General features: G+C 49.4%; 1 protein-coding gene across 1 annotated transcript in view; it reads left to right on the top strand.

Moving 5' to 3' along the window:
• The window catches only part of RTN4 (reticulon 4), a 543,567-nt gene that overhangs the window by 477,303 nt on the left and 48,855 nt on the right, over positions 1–17,409 (top strand). Inside the window, exon 8 of the mRNA XM_069608239.1 lies at positions 3,932–3,990. Coding sequence (XP_069464340.1) covers positions 3,932–3,990 — 59 coding nt within the window. The remainder of the gene's footprint in view (positions 1–3,931; positions 3,991–17,409) is intronic.

The raw sequence follows: 17,409 nt of genomic DNA, 5'->3' as shown, positions 1-17,409 counted from the left end.
AGAGTGTACCAGAACTAGACCGCACCCAACTCCTAGCCGTGGTCACAGAAGTAGGACAGGTCACACAGAATATCCTTAAAAATACCATTGACTCTGCTGAGACAACGGAATGCACCCTTGCACAAGGTACTCTTATAAAACGCTATGCCTGGCTAAAAAACTCAGGATTTAAGCAAGAGACCCAGGCTTACCCCATCAATAAACCGTTGGAGGATTCTACACCTTTTCTGTAAGGTGGTCAATGATGCCCTGGAGACCGTTCAGAAAGAGCACGAGACTTTAAAATCACTTGACCAAAGCTCTGCCAAACTTTGTCCAGCGAGGGGCATTTAATACCAAACGGTCCTTTCGGGGGCAGTCTTTACCCCCCCCCTAGGGGAAGTATGGATCAGGAGAAGCCCCTTGGCTTTCCGGTCAGGGTACCTTTAGTGGCTTCCAGTCCCCACAACAGCGGGTATTTCGACGAGGGAACGGTAGAGGGAGGAACACTGCTTCCAAAGGCTCCTCAGCCCCAACCCTATAAATTACTCTGCAGTACGGGTCCACTCCCATGTCTCCCCAATCGGGGGGATGTCTAAGAGCTTTTACCCACATATGGGAGGGGATCCTTTCAGATCAGTGGGTACTCAAGACCGTCTCCTCTGCCTCCTGCATAGAATTTCTCTAGCCATCCCGCTACCATCCACCCAAGAGCAGACTGTCAGCAGAGCATCTGCAAATCCTACTGGAAGAGGTCCAGGTCCTTCTAGAAAAGGGGAGAAATCGAAGTTGTCCCTCATCTCAGGTAAACAAGAGTATTTATTCAATTTACTACCTTGTACCCAAAAAGGATCTAATCGTGCTCCCTGTTTTGAGATCTGTGTCCTGCAAATCTGTCCAGCTGCAAAAGTTCAGGATGATGACTCTTCAGGAAGTAATCCCACTGTTGTAACAGGGCGATTATATGGCCACATTAAATATGAAAGATGCATAATTTCATATTTCAATGTTGGAGCACACAGAAAGTACTTAGGGTTCAAGATAGTGAACACTCGCTATCAGTTCAAGGTACTCCCCTGCCTTGGCCCCAATAGTGTTTACAAAGGTACTAGCGGTAGCGGCGGCTCACCTACACAGGCAATCCATCCAAGCACATCCTTACCTCGACTGGCTCATACGAAATGTGTGTGTGGAATACCCAGAAGACAGTAGACCTCCTTTTCAATCTGGGGTTCTCTATCAAGGAGAAGTCAAGTCTGGTCCCTGGCCAAGTCAAACAGTTTCTGGGGGCTCTAATTCAGACAGAAGACTGCCTAGTCTTCACCTCCAACGAGAGGGCATTGTTATTCCAGATCCATCACTATGTAGCCAGTCGCCGGGTAACCGTAGGCAAAGCCATGCAGCTGCTGGGAATGATGGCATTCTGCGTCTTCCTAGTTTCACACCCCCGTCTGCACATGCGCCCCGTACAAGAGTGGCTCTCGAGCCAATGGTGGTAGGCCAGTGGGACCATCTAGTGGTTGTCTCAATAGCACTTGTTCAGTCTCTGCAGTCATGGTCAAAGGAAAACCTGCCGAGTGAAACCCTTCACCACCCCCACAGTAGAGTCCACTCTCACCATCTGTCAGGTGGTAAGATTCCCCTATGACCTGGACTAACACCCTGAATGTCAAACATGGAGCCATAATAAATGTGTTCTACTTTTTGTTCTGCAAATGTGAAGCAGACTGTTACCACTGGTGCTGGAATGGAAGACAACAGTTTGGAAACACTTTATTTGGAGGCATGTTGGATTTTAAACTAGTGATATACAGCAGCTGTTGCAAGTAAACTGATGATGGTGTTGATTTTAAGGCAGGATTAATATATGGGACGTTCAGGCAGATATTATCAAGCTGCTTTTATACACGATGTCACATAGAAAACCAATTAGTGATGCTCTGAACATTATTCCAAAAGAGATTTGGTAGAGAGGTATTGGAAGCATTGCAGCTACACTCTCCTTGATGAAGGGGTACTAGATGGGCACGAGGGCAATGTGAAGTACAAGGACAGTGCTTTAAGTTACAGTCCCAATTATGGTGATCAAAATTACAGTGGCAACAAGCGCCATAACTATGTTCATACATCTCTTAAATTATGAGATGTAAGGTTTGAGAGGCGCATGAACGAGGTGCCACTTCTACAAACCTGCGATTCTGAAATTCAGGAAGGCATTGGAGAGGCAGGATGTGGGAGAAAAGGTTCTTCACTTTAAGATGGGAAGATCATTTCGTACCACCGGTGCTTGCTGGATACACGATCGGGATGCTGAATATTGCATATAGATTTACAAGAATTCAACCAATATTCTGCCAAAAGACGCAGCATGTAGTAGCATGCCATGCCCGAGTGCCCTTTCGGTGCATGCCTAAGGCACCACAGGCTAAAGGGGGTTCACTAAACCACCACAATAAAAAAATATATATATACATTTCTTACAAGTTCTTTTTTGCAATTGCTTTAACTGCAGGGATGTTTAAAAAATCTCTCAAAGGAACTTCCATGTTTGTGGATTTTTTGTCACTTCTTTTGATTGAGTTGTTCCTTCTGGCTTTAAGTTGAAGCATTACGCAGGCAAAGGAAAACTGTGCAGCACATTATTGAAGCATTAAGTAAAATAGTGTCCTATATCTAAGATGCCCATTGAAAAACAAGGCCCACCCGTTTACACCGTTAATGACGCTGGGTTAATTTTTCAGGAACTGCATGTTCCTATCATTCTTTAATTGATGATTTGCATCCCTACAAGTACAGTATGCAAAGTGGCAGACCTGGATACAGATGATCTTAACAGCATGGGGTCATTTCTGATTTAGCAAAGCAGGGATTATGCAGAGGAGTATTCATGGGCTCTGAGGTTGCGAGTAGCTATTCTTTTTCTTATTTGGGGAATTTGCACCTACTTCAGTTTGGGTGAAGAGGCAGATTGGGAGGAAGAAACTCACTCGGCAGACAAATCCTTTTTACTACGTGCCCTTGCCCCACTGTCTGATGGGAAAGTGGGGAGCCTATTAGGTCTGAGGCAGGAGCAGAGCTTGGTCTGTTGCCATCAGTAACTCTGCCAGTCCTGGTTTGCATTGAGATGTGTGCATTAACTCTTCACAGTATTTAAAACTGGTTTAATCTCTCTTGGAATGATATGCAAAATTTGGTCTGTGATTGGCATGTTTCCCATTGTTGGGTTGTTATTTTCCTATGGTTCCTGATTACAAAATGCATTGTGCATTAAGAAATAATATCTGATGTTCACCTTCAGAATGATCTGTAAATACTATGTCTTTTAATACAGTGCTTTCTGAAAAAGGTTATTTGAAAGTGACCATTTTGACGCATTTAAAAAGAGCTCTTCAGTGGCATTCAGTGGCAAAAGAGCTCAACAGTTCTGGGGTTGTCTCTTGCTCCAACTGAGCATGCGTATTTCTGCCGCCACACAGCGGAAGAGCCCCCAAAGTATTGGTACCTGTAGACCACCTAGGGTCTTCACACATTCAAAGAGTCCTTCTATCTATACATGGATGATGGCTAGTAAATGGAAATTGTATTATGCAACTGGCAAGCAACAAACAAGACAGGAGGATTGTTGCATGGAGTTATTGTGAACCACAGTCGAAATCAAGAAGCCTTGTCCCTTTCCTAGTTGGGAGGAGGTCAGGGGGGGGGGTCGATTTTCATGCCAAGAAATGCACTCAACGTAGGTTTGTTACTCAGCAGGATCCGTATGAGTATCTTTTAAAACCCATTTCAGATAACATAGCTTTAATATGTATGCTTTCCTGATCAGGATTTGGTCATACGCTTTGCAGAATCTGTTAAAGATTTTGATTATAATGTTGCAAAATCTGTTCGTAAAAAAAATACATTGCAAATGAATACTGACCTTTTTGATCACTAAATGTTCTTTTTGTTGCAGGCTCAAATTGATCACTACTTAGGACTGGTAAACAAGACTCTCAAAGATACTATTGCTAAGTAAGTCTTTGGTTCTAATGCTGAATTTTCATGCTCCTCACTAAATGCTGTTATGGGATGCTAAATCTTCAGCTGAGTTACTTTTGTGTAATGTGACTGGTGGCAATCAGTTTAGGCTCTTTGGTGTAGAATTGTGGAAAACGCGATACGATCACTTCCATGAAGAACCCCTACAAATTTAATATTGCATAACTCCCTTTTCTCTCATACCTGTCCCTGGGTGTACATGGACTAAGATGCTTGTGACCTAATGACCCTCACAATCCTTGAGTAGCGGTTTGTTGGGGCAAGTGGGCCTGTGGCCATCAGTAATTGCCTGTAATGGTGTATTTGAGTTTTCGAAACCACGTACCTCTGTTTTAATGTTCTAGTTGGTCTCTGTGTTGTCCTTATTTCTGCACATAAAACATCTTTCACTTGAGAGATAATGAAGCATTTGGGCCTTTCTCTTCCTCTGTCCTAGTTTCAAAATAAGAGCAGAATGCTTCTGTTTAGATAGGGGTAAGGTATAGTGTGAGATTCTAATCGATGAGCTGTAGATGTAGACTCTAATCCCATTCTCTTGTTCGGATGATTGCATTCCATCTTAACTGCTCTTGGGCAAGAGAATTATTCTGTGGCAAACCATGAGTTCATTGAAGATCTTTATAACAGACATGATATCTGACCTAAACCCCTCTGAGAAGTTGGGGGCGGGGGGGGGGGTGGCGGGTTGAGGAAGTACCTATAGAAGGGCTTTGTCCTCTATTTTCTTGGGCATGGCTTCAACATGCCCAGGCTCAACAGAAGTAAATTTCAGGCGTTACTCCCCTGGTGCGACAAACGCCTCTCGCGCAATTGGGTCCAGCCCAATGCTTAATTTGTGGGGGTGGTTGCCGGTGGCCAACACTGGCACTCTTTTTTGGGCACCGGAACTCATGCGGGCCCAGCGCACGTGCAATTGCTTTGTTTGTTCTTCCATTTCGCTTTGCTTCGATTATAAATCATTGGGATTTGTCATTCTGATCTCGATCTCTCTCGTGCTTGCATGTTGCAGGCCATGGCTGGCTGGGCCTGGGAGGGCCAATAGCAATGAACAAGCAATAGCAATGAACAAGAAACTGTTACAAACAGCCAATAAAAACTACCATTCTGTTAGTATGCAGTATTTGATACAGTCTGTATAGTAACACAGAATGCACAGTTTTCATTGGCTGTTCTTCTGAGCCAGTGAAATTACATGGTGACGTGTTGTTGTTGCCACAGGAGGCAGCGCGGCACCACCTTCTTTTCACAAGTTACTGTGACGTGAAGGGGTCGAGGCATGGCGTCGTCGGTCCTGACTTGTGAGAGAGAGAGTCTGCTCTGCGTGGTGCGGCCTAATTGCTTCCTGCGGCCCCCTCTGCCTGCTTTTTCATTTATGCGGGTGCCAGTGTGCGCACCCGCCCTCCCCCCCCCCCCACCCTGAGGCCCTGACAGGAGACCCAGCCGGCAAAGAAGGTAAGTCACTTGTTGTTGCGTGCAGTGCAGCCTGAGCCTGTCAGTCAAGTGATCAGGCAAGGCCCAGGTCGGGGCCCGGGTGGCGGCACGGTCCCCTGGTGAAGTCCTGGCTGCCCAGGAGTCAGGACTCCACCGGGGGCCCGTCTGCGCCCGGCTTCTGTCTGTGTGACCAGTGTGCTGCTGACTGCAGTCAGTCAGTGCCAGGCCCAGGCAAATTTCTGTGACCAGGGGCTGCTGGCTGCCGCACACTGAGTCGATGACACTGCCGCGGGCGGCCGGGCCCGTGGATTGTGCCCAAAAGTACATTTTTACTTTTTTCTTTGAAAATCTGGCCTTCTGTGGGGCCGGTGGCTGGTGCCCTGCCCCATGGAAGGTAGGTTTTAAAAGAAATAACTTGTTTTGAGTGGCGGCTGTCGCCCATCACTTCGAAAGTGATGGGCCCTAGCCGGCCAAATATGTTTTTTCTTTTAAAATCTTACCTTTCGTGGGGCCGCTGCACCGCGGACCTATTTTTGTCATCATCAGGCTCTGCATGGCCGTGGCCGTGGCGGCATCATGGAAGTTAGCCTACGTGATTGAGGCAAGGCAGGGCAAGGACCAGGACTGGGCGAGGCACAGGCGGCAGCATGGTCCCACTAGTCTGTCACAAAAGGAATGAAATGTCGTTTGCAACTTTGGCCACTTTTTCATTCGTGCCGAGCCCGACTCAAGACAATTGTATGCCCAAGTCCGACCCTGGATAGCATTCATCTAAGCGAAACATGAACTGTGAATTTTTGCCTGGGTGTTTCTTTTCTTCCTTTTAATGTTATCGGCCTCATTAGTTCCCAAACGAGCTTCAGCGAGGGGACCCGGTCCAGAACGGTGCACGTATTGGGCCGAAACCGAACCGGCTGCACTTCGCGAGAAAAGCCCATGCAAAGACGAACTTCTGAAATGCCGTTTCAGGCAAAGATACACACATGGAAACTAGACGGGATAAACATGGTGCACGTGCCCACTAATTTGTCGTCATAAATAAAAGCACTAGTTGAGTATTTGTGTATAATTCTCAACCGTCTTTTGCTGTCATTTTTTTAACATCATTCTAGTGCATGTTTTCTATCCTGATGTGTGGTTTATACACCAGATGTGGCCCTTTAACCTGGGTACAAAACGCTTCGAGCATGTGCTCCGAATGAGAGCACATGCAATCCTCAGATAGGAATCCTCAGATAGAGCTGGGTGTCTGTTACACCCCGCAGTTTAGTTTAGTGAAGTATGGCAAGAACATGTCAGTGGGAAGGAGATATCCGAATATGCATTCTCCTCTGGCTCCTGAATATTGGGTAACAAAACATATTTAGTTTTTTAATATGTGCTAAGGTGGAAATAGGCCCTAATGCAGAAGTAGCACAGGCCATTGATTTCACAACAATGTCTTGCAGAAATGACTTTTTCCAAGTTATACAACACCATGCTTATGCTTGAAGGAAGGGTCAAGGGGGATGCATTTATGAGATGTGATGACTGATAAGGGCCTGAGAGTAAATTGATTACACAAAACACCTGGATGGGGTGACTGAGGAACGGGCTGAGGGGAGGGTGCTCTTCCTGAGATAACCGATTAACAATACTTGGTGTACTTTAACAGACTGTCAGATGGGGCACAAGGGGTAGAGACAAATACAATGCAACAGTGACTGAAACAATGCTTTTTTATTTATTTGCATTTTTAAAGCGCTCACACAGCCCGGGGGCATCGAGGCGCAGTTACAGGAGGAGCATGTCTTTTAAGCGTATTTATAACACGCTTAATACCCAGAGGTTTCTAAGCGAGGAGTCGGGGATCGAACCTGTGTTGCTTCGTGTCATCTTGCCTCCAATCGAGCATTTTTCTGCTGAGCTATCCTGAGTCCCGGGACAATGATTGCAACGCAGCTCCACTCGGAGCCATTTGGGAAACGGGGCGGTGGGAGGGGGTGGGCCGGGCGGTGAGGGGGTCATTCTACAAAATTGACAAATAAGATAACATCCACAGGTTTGCAACAATTTTATCAAATGCATTATCCCTTCGAGGACAGCAAGTATGGTCCAGATGTATAACAAGTGTGGTCTAGAACTTAGAAGTGTGTTCAAATGCACTGTTGCCTCTGGGTTTGCCGGAATGCTGAAACCACTACACCTACCATGACAAGTGTTTTCCAACTTTAAAGCATTATACTTTCTCAACCCATGTGTGCCCTTCCCCATCCATCCCACTGCTAGCCTGTGGCAGCAGTTGCTGCAGCGCCAAACATGTGACATGGATCAGCAGCAATGTGATGGGTTGGTGGTGGGCCAATCTAGGTAGGTCTAGCACTGAACTGGCGCGGCCGGCGCGCCCGTGCTGACATGCCCAGCATTATGGGGCCAATATTTTTTGGGCACTGGCACTTATTTTTTTACAAATTAAGCACTGGTCCAGCCATACATTTGGTTCAATTGTACATGTAACTCCTCCACCGTTTCCTTCTTATGCCTTCCGGAGCATCTCTATTCTTTGTCCTCATCCCAACTATCTACCTGACTTTGCTCCTCCCTACACCTACTGAATGTTTTAGCCTACTCCTCCTTTGCCTCTGAAGGGCAAAGCGATTCAATGCCATAACCTATGGCAGGAGGCATTATACAAATGCAAGATAGCATAGCATAACTGAACACAAGAGGAGATGTAGAGAGAGGGTGGGGGTTCCATAATCTCCTCCATGCAAATTAAGGGCCTCCTAGAGTTTTTATGTTCCACGGAAGATTAGGAGGAGGTGAAGGAAGTAGTAGAACCACTTCCTCTCCTTTTTTAAGCAAGCATGCACCACAGCACAAACCAAGGTTTGAATTTAGGGGGAAGTTTAATGCCACTATTGCAAAGATGATATCCTTTATAAAAGACAAGAGTGCAGGGCTCATAAACGATATACTTTTGCGGAGTGCCATTTACCAAAAAAGTCTAGAGCCCATGCAGACATACCTGCAGGGTGATGATATACTAAAGCAAGGGGTTGAAGGCTATGAACAGGAAGACTTTCCACCAGATGAGGGAAATCCTTGACCTGGTGGAATACCCTATGCCCTCACGTTGATGATGGACCCCTGGTAACCTCTTCACTAAATGAGGATCGGTTTCAATATTCTGCTGTACTAGAAAGGGCTCAAAGGCCACCAGGGAGCGCAGGCAAGATGGCTGCCTGAGCTGAGAGCTCTGTACCCAGCCCTGCGAAAACAGAGGCGATACTGAGGAGAACCGGCTCAGATCCGCCCAAGGAGCGGGATCAGACTGTCGGAACCAGGGTCCCATTGTCACGTTAAACCCTGGGCTCCTGAGGTGCCCCCAGTGCTTGGTGCTGCCGTCAAGAGTTTGCTGGAAACCCTCGACCGCACTGTACCTGGCTTCAGGGGAAAGCAAAACTGAGGCCGAGCCGCCATCCCAGCAACGTGCCCGCAGTCGGTTTCCCCAGGCTGGGGTGACCCAACGACGGAGAGGAATCCCCAGACACTTGGTGGGGTGGTCTGGACCCTGAGGGAACCCTGCCTCCTAGATCGCTCAACACACAACGCAGGTTATGTGTCGAAACAGCGTGGCCTGAAGCGCAGGAGCTGTGTGGAGCCAGGCGGCGGGCACACAGACGCCTGAGGAACGAGATTGCCCGTGCTCTGCTGTACCTGGAGAGGCTGCAGTGGCAGGTTGTTCTCTTCACAGCCCGCGCCGACGCTGGAGCACGCCGCCATTGGCCTGTATGGGAACAGGTGAGGACGGAGCAGCACGCAGGGTGAGGAGGAGGAGGTGAGAGACAGGCCCACTCTTCCCCAGGATAACACTGGAGACCCGCGTTCTCCGCAATGCACACGTGGGTGCTGGTATAAACTGTGAGTGGCTACCGCCTTGGGGAAAGGACGCACATGAGGGCTCCACAATGCACACGTGGGGGCCGGTATAAACTGTGAGTGGCTACCGCCTTGGGGAAAGGACTCACATGAGGGCTCCACAATGCACACGTGGGGGCCGGTATAAACTGTGAGTGGCTACCACCTTGGGGAAGGGAAGCACCGGAGGGCTGTCGGGAGACCCCAGCTAGGAGAAGAGAGGAGGACTGCACGGCGAGGCATTGGGGATACGCCTGGCCCCAGGATCCTCAATCTCTGGAGGAGGACCCGCTTGGTAGCACCACCCACCCTACCCTACCCCCCCACCCACAGGGTAACACTGGGTTCCACCAGCAGTGGATTCCACAGAAGGGGACAAAACGAGGGGGCCAAACGGACAGTGACCCTCCTCAGCGATTACTGGAGGGACACATCCGGTTCACTGAGGTATTCGGCACTACACGCCAGGCCACATGGACAGCGCGCTCTGGGTGCGTGCAGGCCTTGCTGTAACAGGAGGCCAACCCCCTCGGGGTGACACAGGCACGCCAGAGAAAATAGGCACCAATGCAGCGATCTCGCCCACATTGGCTCCCCCATCAACCGGCAGAGAGGACCTGGACACTTATACTAGGGGCGGGAAACCAGTAGGCCGGGCCGACGCGGGAGCGTGCCTGGGTTCTACGCCCATGGGGATGAGCGGGCAAAGAAAAGCAACACGTGTAGCCAGGAGATTCCCGTGGGCCCGGTGCCCCCTTATCTAGACTTGGGACCAGACAGCGAGGGTCTTGCGGCTAAAAGTTAGCAAAAGCAGAGGGTGGGAGGCCCAACTGCCCCGCATCCGCCGGACTGTGAGGTGAGCTGTACAACACACAATGGCACCCGGAAATGTAGGCATAGACGCACCGGGGGATGGTCTGAAGGGCTCAACAGGTGGACACAGTGGCTGCATTGGGGGGGGGGATAAACGGAGAGACAGTCTCCACCTCATGACCCGCGGGGAAGCAGTCAATCTCCACACAGTCCCTGGAAGTATATGTTGAGCAGCTGGAGGGATATGATGAAGGTGCCCCCAGGAGCGACGCTGAGAGGAACCCGAACCCCTTAGGGTGATATACAGCCACACCAGTTGACAGGAGAGCAACTCTCACCCCGAAACGCTCACCTGCATTGGGAGTGGTTACCAGACTGAGATCCTACCCAGCAGATGCTGAAACGGAACCCCCTCCTCCACCCCCCAAAGATATACCTAACGCAGAGAGACAGTGAGGACACTCATAGTGGGGGCGAGGTGTTTGTAGGAATCGACCCATGAGGAATAGACACGGCAGAGGAGAGCATACTGGCGCATGGACTCCCTTCCAATCATATTGCGGTAACCCTCCCCTCTTTGGGCAACAAACCTCACCACCTACAGCCACTGAAATGTGTCGGGGGAGAGCCCTGCTCCCAGCGGGACTGAGCTACAAACGCCTGGTGGGCTTAGGTACGCCGGGGGGGAGGGCAACCTATGAGCTGGAAAGAGGCCTTGGCAAAGTACCAGTTCCAGGCAGGAGGCACGGAGATGGAAGCCGGGGCACCCCCACTCGTGTGTGCGGCGGACCTGGGCACCATGCAAAATATCCAAACCATCCTAGAGGAGATGAGGGGGATGAGAACGACATGGGGGGGCTAAACTGACGGACCTCATGGCTAAGTTGTCCACTTTGGAAGATCGAATGGACCGTGTCTAACAACCAAATGTCCACTGGAATCCTGGAGACACAGATGGAGGCAAGCTTTAAGGAGATACAGCACCTGGGAGGAGGAGCGCTGCCTCAAAGTAGACGACATGGAGAATCGTGAGAGGAGAAATAATCTGCGCCTCTTTGAACTAGTGGAAACAGAGGACGAGACCCCGCTGGGTCTGAAAGGCAAGGTGCAAGACATTATTCGGATCGTCCTTGGAGCAGACGCTGGAGAAGGGGTCATGATAGAGAGTCCATCGGGGAGAGGCCCTTGCTCAGTGCTGGCACGGCTACACTACTACAGAGATTCTGGCCAGGATTCTGGCGAAGAACCTTCGGGAAATACAATATGGAGATTCCAGAGTGGCCATCCTCCAGGATCTCTCGGCCATTCCGCTGCTGATGAGGAAAAAATGTGGGGCCCTCACCAAATCGCTACAAGAGAAGTGGGCGTCCGATATCGCTGGGGGCACCCATTCTACTTGGCTTTTGAATGGCCGGGGGAGAAGCATCACCTTGTTGCTGATGAAGACATCCAGAGAGTCACGGATGACCTGGTTGGTGGCAGAGAGGGCTCCTCAATGGAGCGGGCTGAGCAAGACCTGGATCCCACTCTGGATGCTAGGGGCCAAGACTCTGTTAGGGGGAAGCATAGGGTGAAAGGGACTAGGAAATTAAAAAAAACACCCTCTGCCGCCTTTGGGGGGCACCTAAAGTGAAATGAAACTGCTTGGCAAGTGATCTGCACATTAACATGCCCTCTGCGGGAACTCACGGGGCTGAGGGGGAATGTATTGCCCAGGCAAATTGCCACAGTTGGCTTGTTCTTTTTTCTATGTTGGTGCCAACACTGCTGGCACTGTTGATGCACCGTTTGTACGGTTGTGCCTGTTTGCAGGATGGGGCGAAGAGTTTTTTGATGTTGTCCCAGTAAGGGGATATGGGGACTGGAGGGGAAGAGATTGGGGGCCCCTATTCAGCACCATTGAGACACACTGAACGGAACTGTTTGGCTTTGCGGTGGGGGAGCGGGATCCCCGTTAGACAATTAACCCTGGCAGGGTACGAGCCCCTCATGGTTCATCAACCGATCCCAGCAAGCCTGGTAGATGGAGACGGACGCCTCAAATGGGGGCGAGGGAGGTGAGGTGGGGAAAGTGGGGATGCGGGGTTGGAATGCAAAGGGGGGGTAGGTGGGTGAAGCCATGGATCTTCAGTTTACAGAAGGCACGAGACGAGCAGAATGCGTGGAAGCTTCTGAGGACAGGATAAGCAATGATAATGGTTGAAGGACGGGTGGGTACGGTGAACGCTAAGGGCCTGAATTCGCAAAAGAAACAGTCCCTTACTAGCAACATGTTCCACAAACAGAAATTAGTGGTCCTTTTCTTACAGGAAACACATTACAGGCAGGGGGCAGAATCGACAATAAAGGGGAAGGAAATCGGGAGGAACTTTTGGGCTTCCCATAAATCCTCTAAAAAGCAAGGGGTGGGCATACTCCGGGGCAAATCATTAAACCTCACGGATGTTGAGACCAAGAGGGGCTTCGGAGGGAGGTTCCTGGGGATTAAGGGTATGTGTGAGGGTATGCAGATCACATTGGCCACCCTCTGTGCGCCTAACATGGGCCAGATAAAGTTCCTGCACAGGGTGTTCAAGGTAATGGATGGGTGGGCAATGGGAGCCATGGTCCTAGGTGGGGACTTCAACCTTATAGCTTACCCTCAACTAGACTAGTGGTCGTCAAAGGGGACGGGGGTCAAAGAGGTTACGAAAGAGAACCTGGCCATGAGGGACCACTTGCGGGAATATTACTGGGTCGATGTGTGGCGTAAATGGTGGCCGGGCCCAGGGGGCTACACTTTCTTCTCCAGCCCCACACCACACTGTACATACGCAATCAACCTTTTACTGATACCGGAGGAGGGTGGGGTGAGGTTGGGCTTCCGAGTGTGGAGTCTATCACCTGGTCGGACCATGAGCTGGTGGTGGTGGATTTGCAACTGCCAAGGGCCACGAGAAATTATAGGTAGCGTTGTAATGAGACCCTATTGAAGGACCAAGTATTTAAAGAATTCCTGAGGGAAGAAATGGAGGCATACTTTGAGATTAACGGTAATGGGGTGACTGAGATGACGGTAGTGTGGGAAGTGGCAAAGGCTGCCTTTCGGGGCATCCTCATTGCGCAGGGGTCACGAAGGAAACTTGATAGGACATTGATTGAGGGCAGGTTTCGTGAAGCACTGAGGGCTATCTGGTTACGACTCACCCGTAAAGGTGAGGATCAAGAGGCTCTCTTGGGAGAAATGCCGGATTAAAAGGCAGGCGCTGCATACGGTTTTCATTGGGGAAGTGGTCAAGAAGATGAGGTATTACAAAAGGGGGGACAAGGTGGGGTCCCTACTGGCGCATACAACGAGAAGTTGCAGGATGGAGAGGAGGGTGGGAGGTATCCGAGACAAAGGGGGGAGGATTTGTAAAGAGGGGGAGAAGGTAGCGGAATGCTTTGCGGATTTCTATAAAGAGCTGTGCACTAAACGGGCGGGGGAGTCGATAGAGGACATCCAGAGTTATCTGGCTGGGCACTCCCTTTCCAAACCTGCAGATTCAGAACGAGAGGTCCTGGAGGGGGAGAAATCGGAGGAGGAGGTGAAGGGAGCTATTAAAAGGCTAAAGACTGGTGGGAAGGCGCCGGGGATGCGGTACAGGGGGGAAGGGGGGAGTGTCTATACAGATGACTTCTTTAAACAATACCAATCCATCCTGGTGAAACCAATGGCCAAGCTGTTTAACCAGATTAGGGTGCAGGACACAATACCACCGACATTCCTTAAGGCCCTGATTGCTGTGATACCCAAGCCAGGAAAAGACCCGGCGGAATGCAGTTCATATACGCCCATCTCACTCCTAAACGACGCAAAGATATTCGCTAGGATACTGGCAATGCATTTGGAGAGATACCTTACCAGATTGATCCACCCGGATCATGTGGGATTCTTGCTGAACAGACAGGGAGCAGACAGCATGAGAAAGACCCTCCACGTGCTGAACCTGAGGGCTGTGCGGTAGGAGGGAGCTATTCTGCTGTCTTTGGATGACGAAAAGGCCTTCGATAGGGTGAGCTGGGCCTTCATGGGTGAAGATTTTGCATCTCTGGAGATGGGCCCGAGATGGCTGGGTTGGATGTCGGACCTGTACTCTGGCCCCTCAGCAAGGGTCGTGGTGAATGGAAATGAATCTGGGTAGTTCCCTCTGTGGAGGGGCACACGACAGGGTTGCCCCTTATTCCCGCTCATGTAGGCATTGGTGATGGAACCATGGGTGGCATCTATCCGGAATGATGGGAAGATCAGCGGGGTAAGGGTGAGGGACACACATTGCAAGATTAGCCTGTTTGCGAAGATGCGTTAATTTACATTTCCAAACCGTCAGTCGGTACCACGCGTGTTGAACGGTTTGGAGCAGTATGGAAACTTGTCTGGCTTTAAGGTTAACCTGGGGAAGTCAGTGGCTGGCAGGAAACGTATTGGATACTGAAGGGAAATACATGCAGGGGCCCACCTTTGTTACCTCATGATTCAGGTGACACAGAACCCTGGGGACCTCTTCGCCAGTAACTTCCTCCCTCTTTGGTCAGCGGTGAAGCAGGATATTGAGCGGTGGGCAGGGTTAGGGTTCTCATGGATGGCGCGCCTCAACTTGATGAAAATGGTAATCCTCCCCAGATTCCTGTTCCTGTTTCTTTCAAATGCTACCGACACCGGTACCCAAGCCATTTCTGATGGAAGTTAAACGGGCCCTGTTACGCTACCTCTGGGTGGGTAAAAAGCACAGGATCTCCTACAAGGTATTGACGAGGACGAAGAAGGAAGGAAGGGGAGTGGGGGGAGAGTGGGACTCCAGGACCTAGGGATGCATTATAGTGTGCTTCAGTTGAGGATCTTGGTGGATCACTTTACTCCGGAGACTGAGAAGCAATGAGTGGCAAATGGGTGACAATGCACAAAGAAGGTCCCAGCCCTGGTCACATTAGACAAATGGCTATAGGTCCCCAAGACACACATCCCAGGGAGGGTCCTGCAACACCCAGTGTTTGGCGTTTTGTGGTCCGTGTGGAAGGAGGGAGGTAAATATAGATGGCTCACGACATGGCCCTCACCTTTGATATTTGGGCTTGCCCGCTCAGGGACGGGATTGGAGAACCCCCATGTGTTCCAACAGTGGTACGAGGCTGGTTTTACCAGGGCGGGACAGTTATGGGTGGGAGGGGGGGACTCCCATGTCACTAAAGGAGCTGGAGGAGGCCTTTGCTTCAATAACCTCTCTCCCTCCTGCTATTTGCAACTAAAGGGGGCCCTCACCGAAGACAGATGGGGGGGGGGGGGGGTACCCTTAGGAGGGAACTAACAGAATTTGAGAAATTCTTGATTTCACAGAAGGGATCCAAGGAAGTAATATCCAGACTCTCTAAACTCCTGCTCCTGAGGGATCCGCCACCCGCATGGATGAAATCTGGGCTTGATCTAGGTGAGGATATCAATGATAGGAGGTGGACCATTATGTGCAGACAGGCCAGCCGCTCAATTGTCTCGCTCCAGTACAGACATCAGACCCTGAAACTGACGCACAGATGGCACTATCCCCGAGGATAGCCCAAATGAGAGAAGGATACGACCCATACTTTTGGAAGTGTCACACTAAAAAGGGGGTACTATATACACATGTGGTGGAAATGTTCAGTGGTACAGACGTACTAGGTAGAGGTTCTGTCCTGGATAAAGGGGGTGGATGGAATAGAGAATGCCCTGTCCCCATGGCTGCTTCTCTTTGGGGTTGATGTGGAAGAGGACTGCGGTGAGACACAAGGCCATATGTTTCAGGTTATGTTGGTGGTGGCTAGGTGCTGGCTGGCCCATAGATGGAAAAGTCTGCGAATGCCAGGGGGGAGAGAGTGGATCACCAAAGTCTCTGCAATTTAAGATATATCTAACTCAGCTCATAGATGAATCCAGGTCTAACATTGAAGGAATGTGGCTCCCCTTTTTTGGACATCTGTTTGATGGGATTGGGGAACGACTACAGGGGGGACCTGGTAGCACAAGGGACACTGTACTCAAAGGACATGTTACTTCTGATGAACAATGAAATGCGGAGGTGAACACTCCCAATGTTCTAGTGTACATAGTAGAGCTACCCTGAACGGGGAGTTAAGGGATTTAAAGCACGTCCGATTCTTGATGCAGTAACAAATGAACAAACCATGGCTGAGAGGAGGGGAGGATGTTATAATTGAAACTAGGTGGTGTGGTATGATTGTTATGATGTTATAACCTAAATGCCAATAAAATCTTATTTTCAGAAAAAAAAAAGGGTTGAAGGACATTTCGGGATCAGGGCTAAGAAGTTGGATAAGGACGTATATTTAATTGAGGATGTCCTCTGAGTGAAGCAAATCACTTGCTGTATAAACTCTATAGAAATCGGTCAAGAAGAGAGTTGTTCCCTCGCTGCCTAATCGGTAGCCAGTGAGATACTTTTCAGTAGTTCCAGTCTACAAAAGGGGGCAGCTAGCTCCAGATTTCTTGGTGGATAATAGAAAAATAAAGAATAACCCTCAATAGAGTACCCAACACAGAGGGAAAATAAGAAGGTATAGTCTGGTGTTAGGCAAGATTGGGTCCAGTCACCCGGTGGGGGACTACACCAGCCTTGTTTTCTTGGCAATAGGTAACCCAACTATTTGTATAACTCTGTACTACACAAGTTGCTAGAGGGACTGAGAAACCAGACTTCTCTCAAGAGGGGTAAATGTGAGCTGCAGGGAATTTACATAGAGATTCACGGTTACAAGTATTCAAATAACACTTATACCAAGGTTTTCTAGTAAAATAATTATTAAACTGTTTTTAAATAAGCCTTCTTTAGAAAGGGCAATATAACACTTAAATACATATACTGAGGTTGTGGAAAAGGTTAAGGAAGGAAGAAGGTTAACAGATTCTCAGAATAAGTGAATACTTTGCAATCTTCCCAATGCAGTTTAGGTTGACCCTTTCCCAGCAATACAAGTAACGAATGCACTTATGAGTGACCGTTAAACACAGTCCATGGGTCAGAGGAGTCTGAAGGGAGCCAGGACAACCAAAGTCAATTGGGACAATGTCTGGGGAGCAGAGGCACTTCTTCAGATAGGACAAAAAGTCTTGCACAATGTTATTTAGAGTTTGTAGAAAAAAATCACTGTAGGGCCACAAGCTGGAAATCTTGTGAAAGCAAAGCTGTAAGCAACTCTGCAGAAAAAGCGAGCTACAGAAGAGGCAAGTACTCCTTC

The sequence above is a fragment of the Ambystoma mexicanum genome, chromosome 4q (assembly GCF_040938575.1).
Source record: "Ambystoma mexicanum isolate Mex_15411 chromosome 4q, UKY_AmexF1_1, whole genome shotgun sequence".
NCBI classification, from domain to species: domain Eukaryota; kingdom Metazoa; phylum Chordata; class Amphibia; order Caudata; family Ambystomatidae; genus Ambystoma; species Ambystoma mexicanum.
Note: the sequence above shows the minus strand (reverse complement) of the source record. Positions and strands in the feature narration are given on the sequence as shown.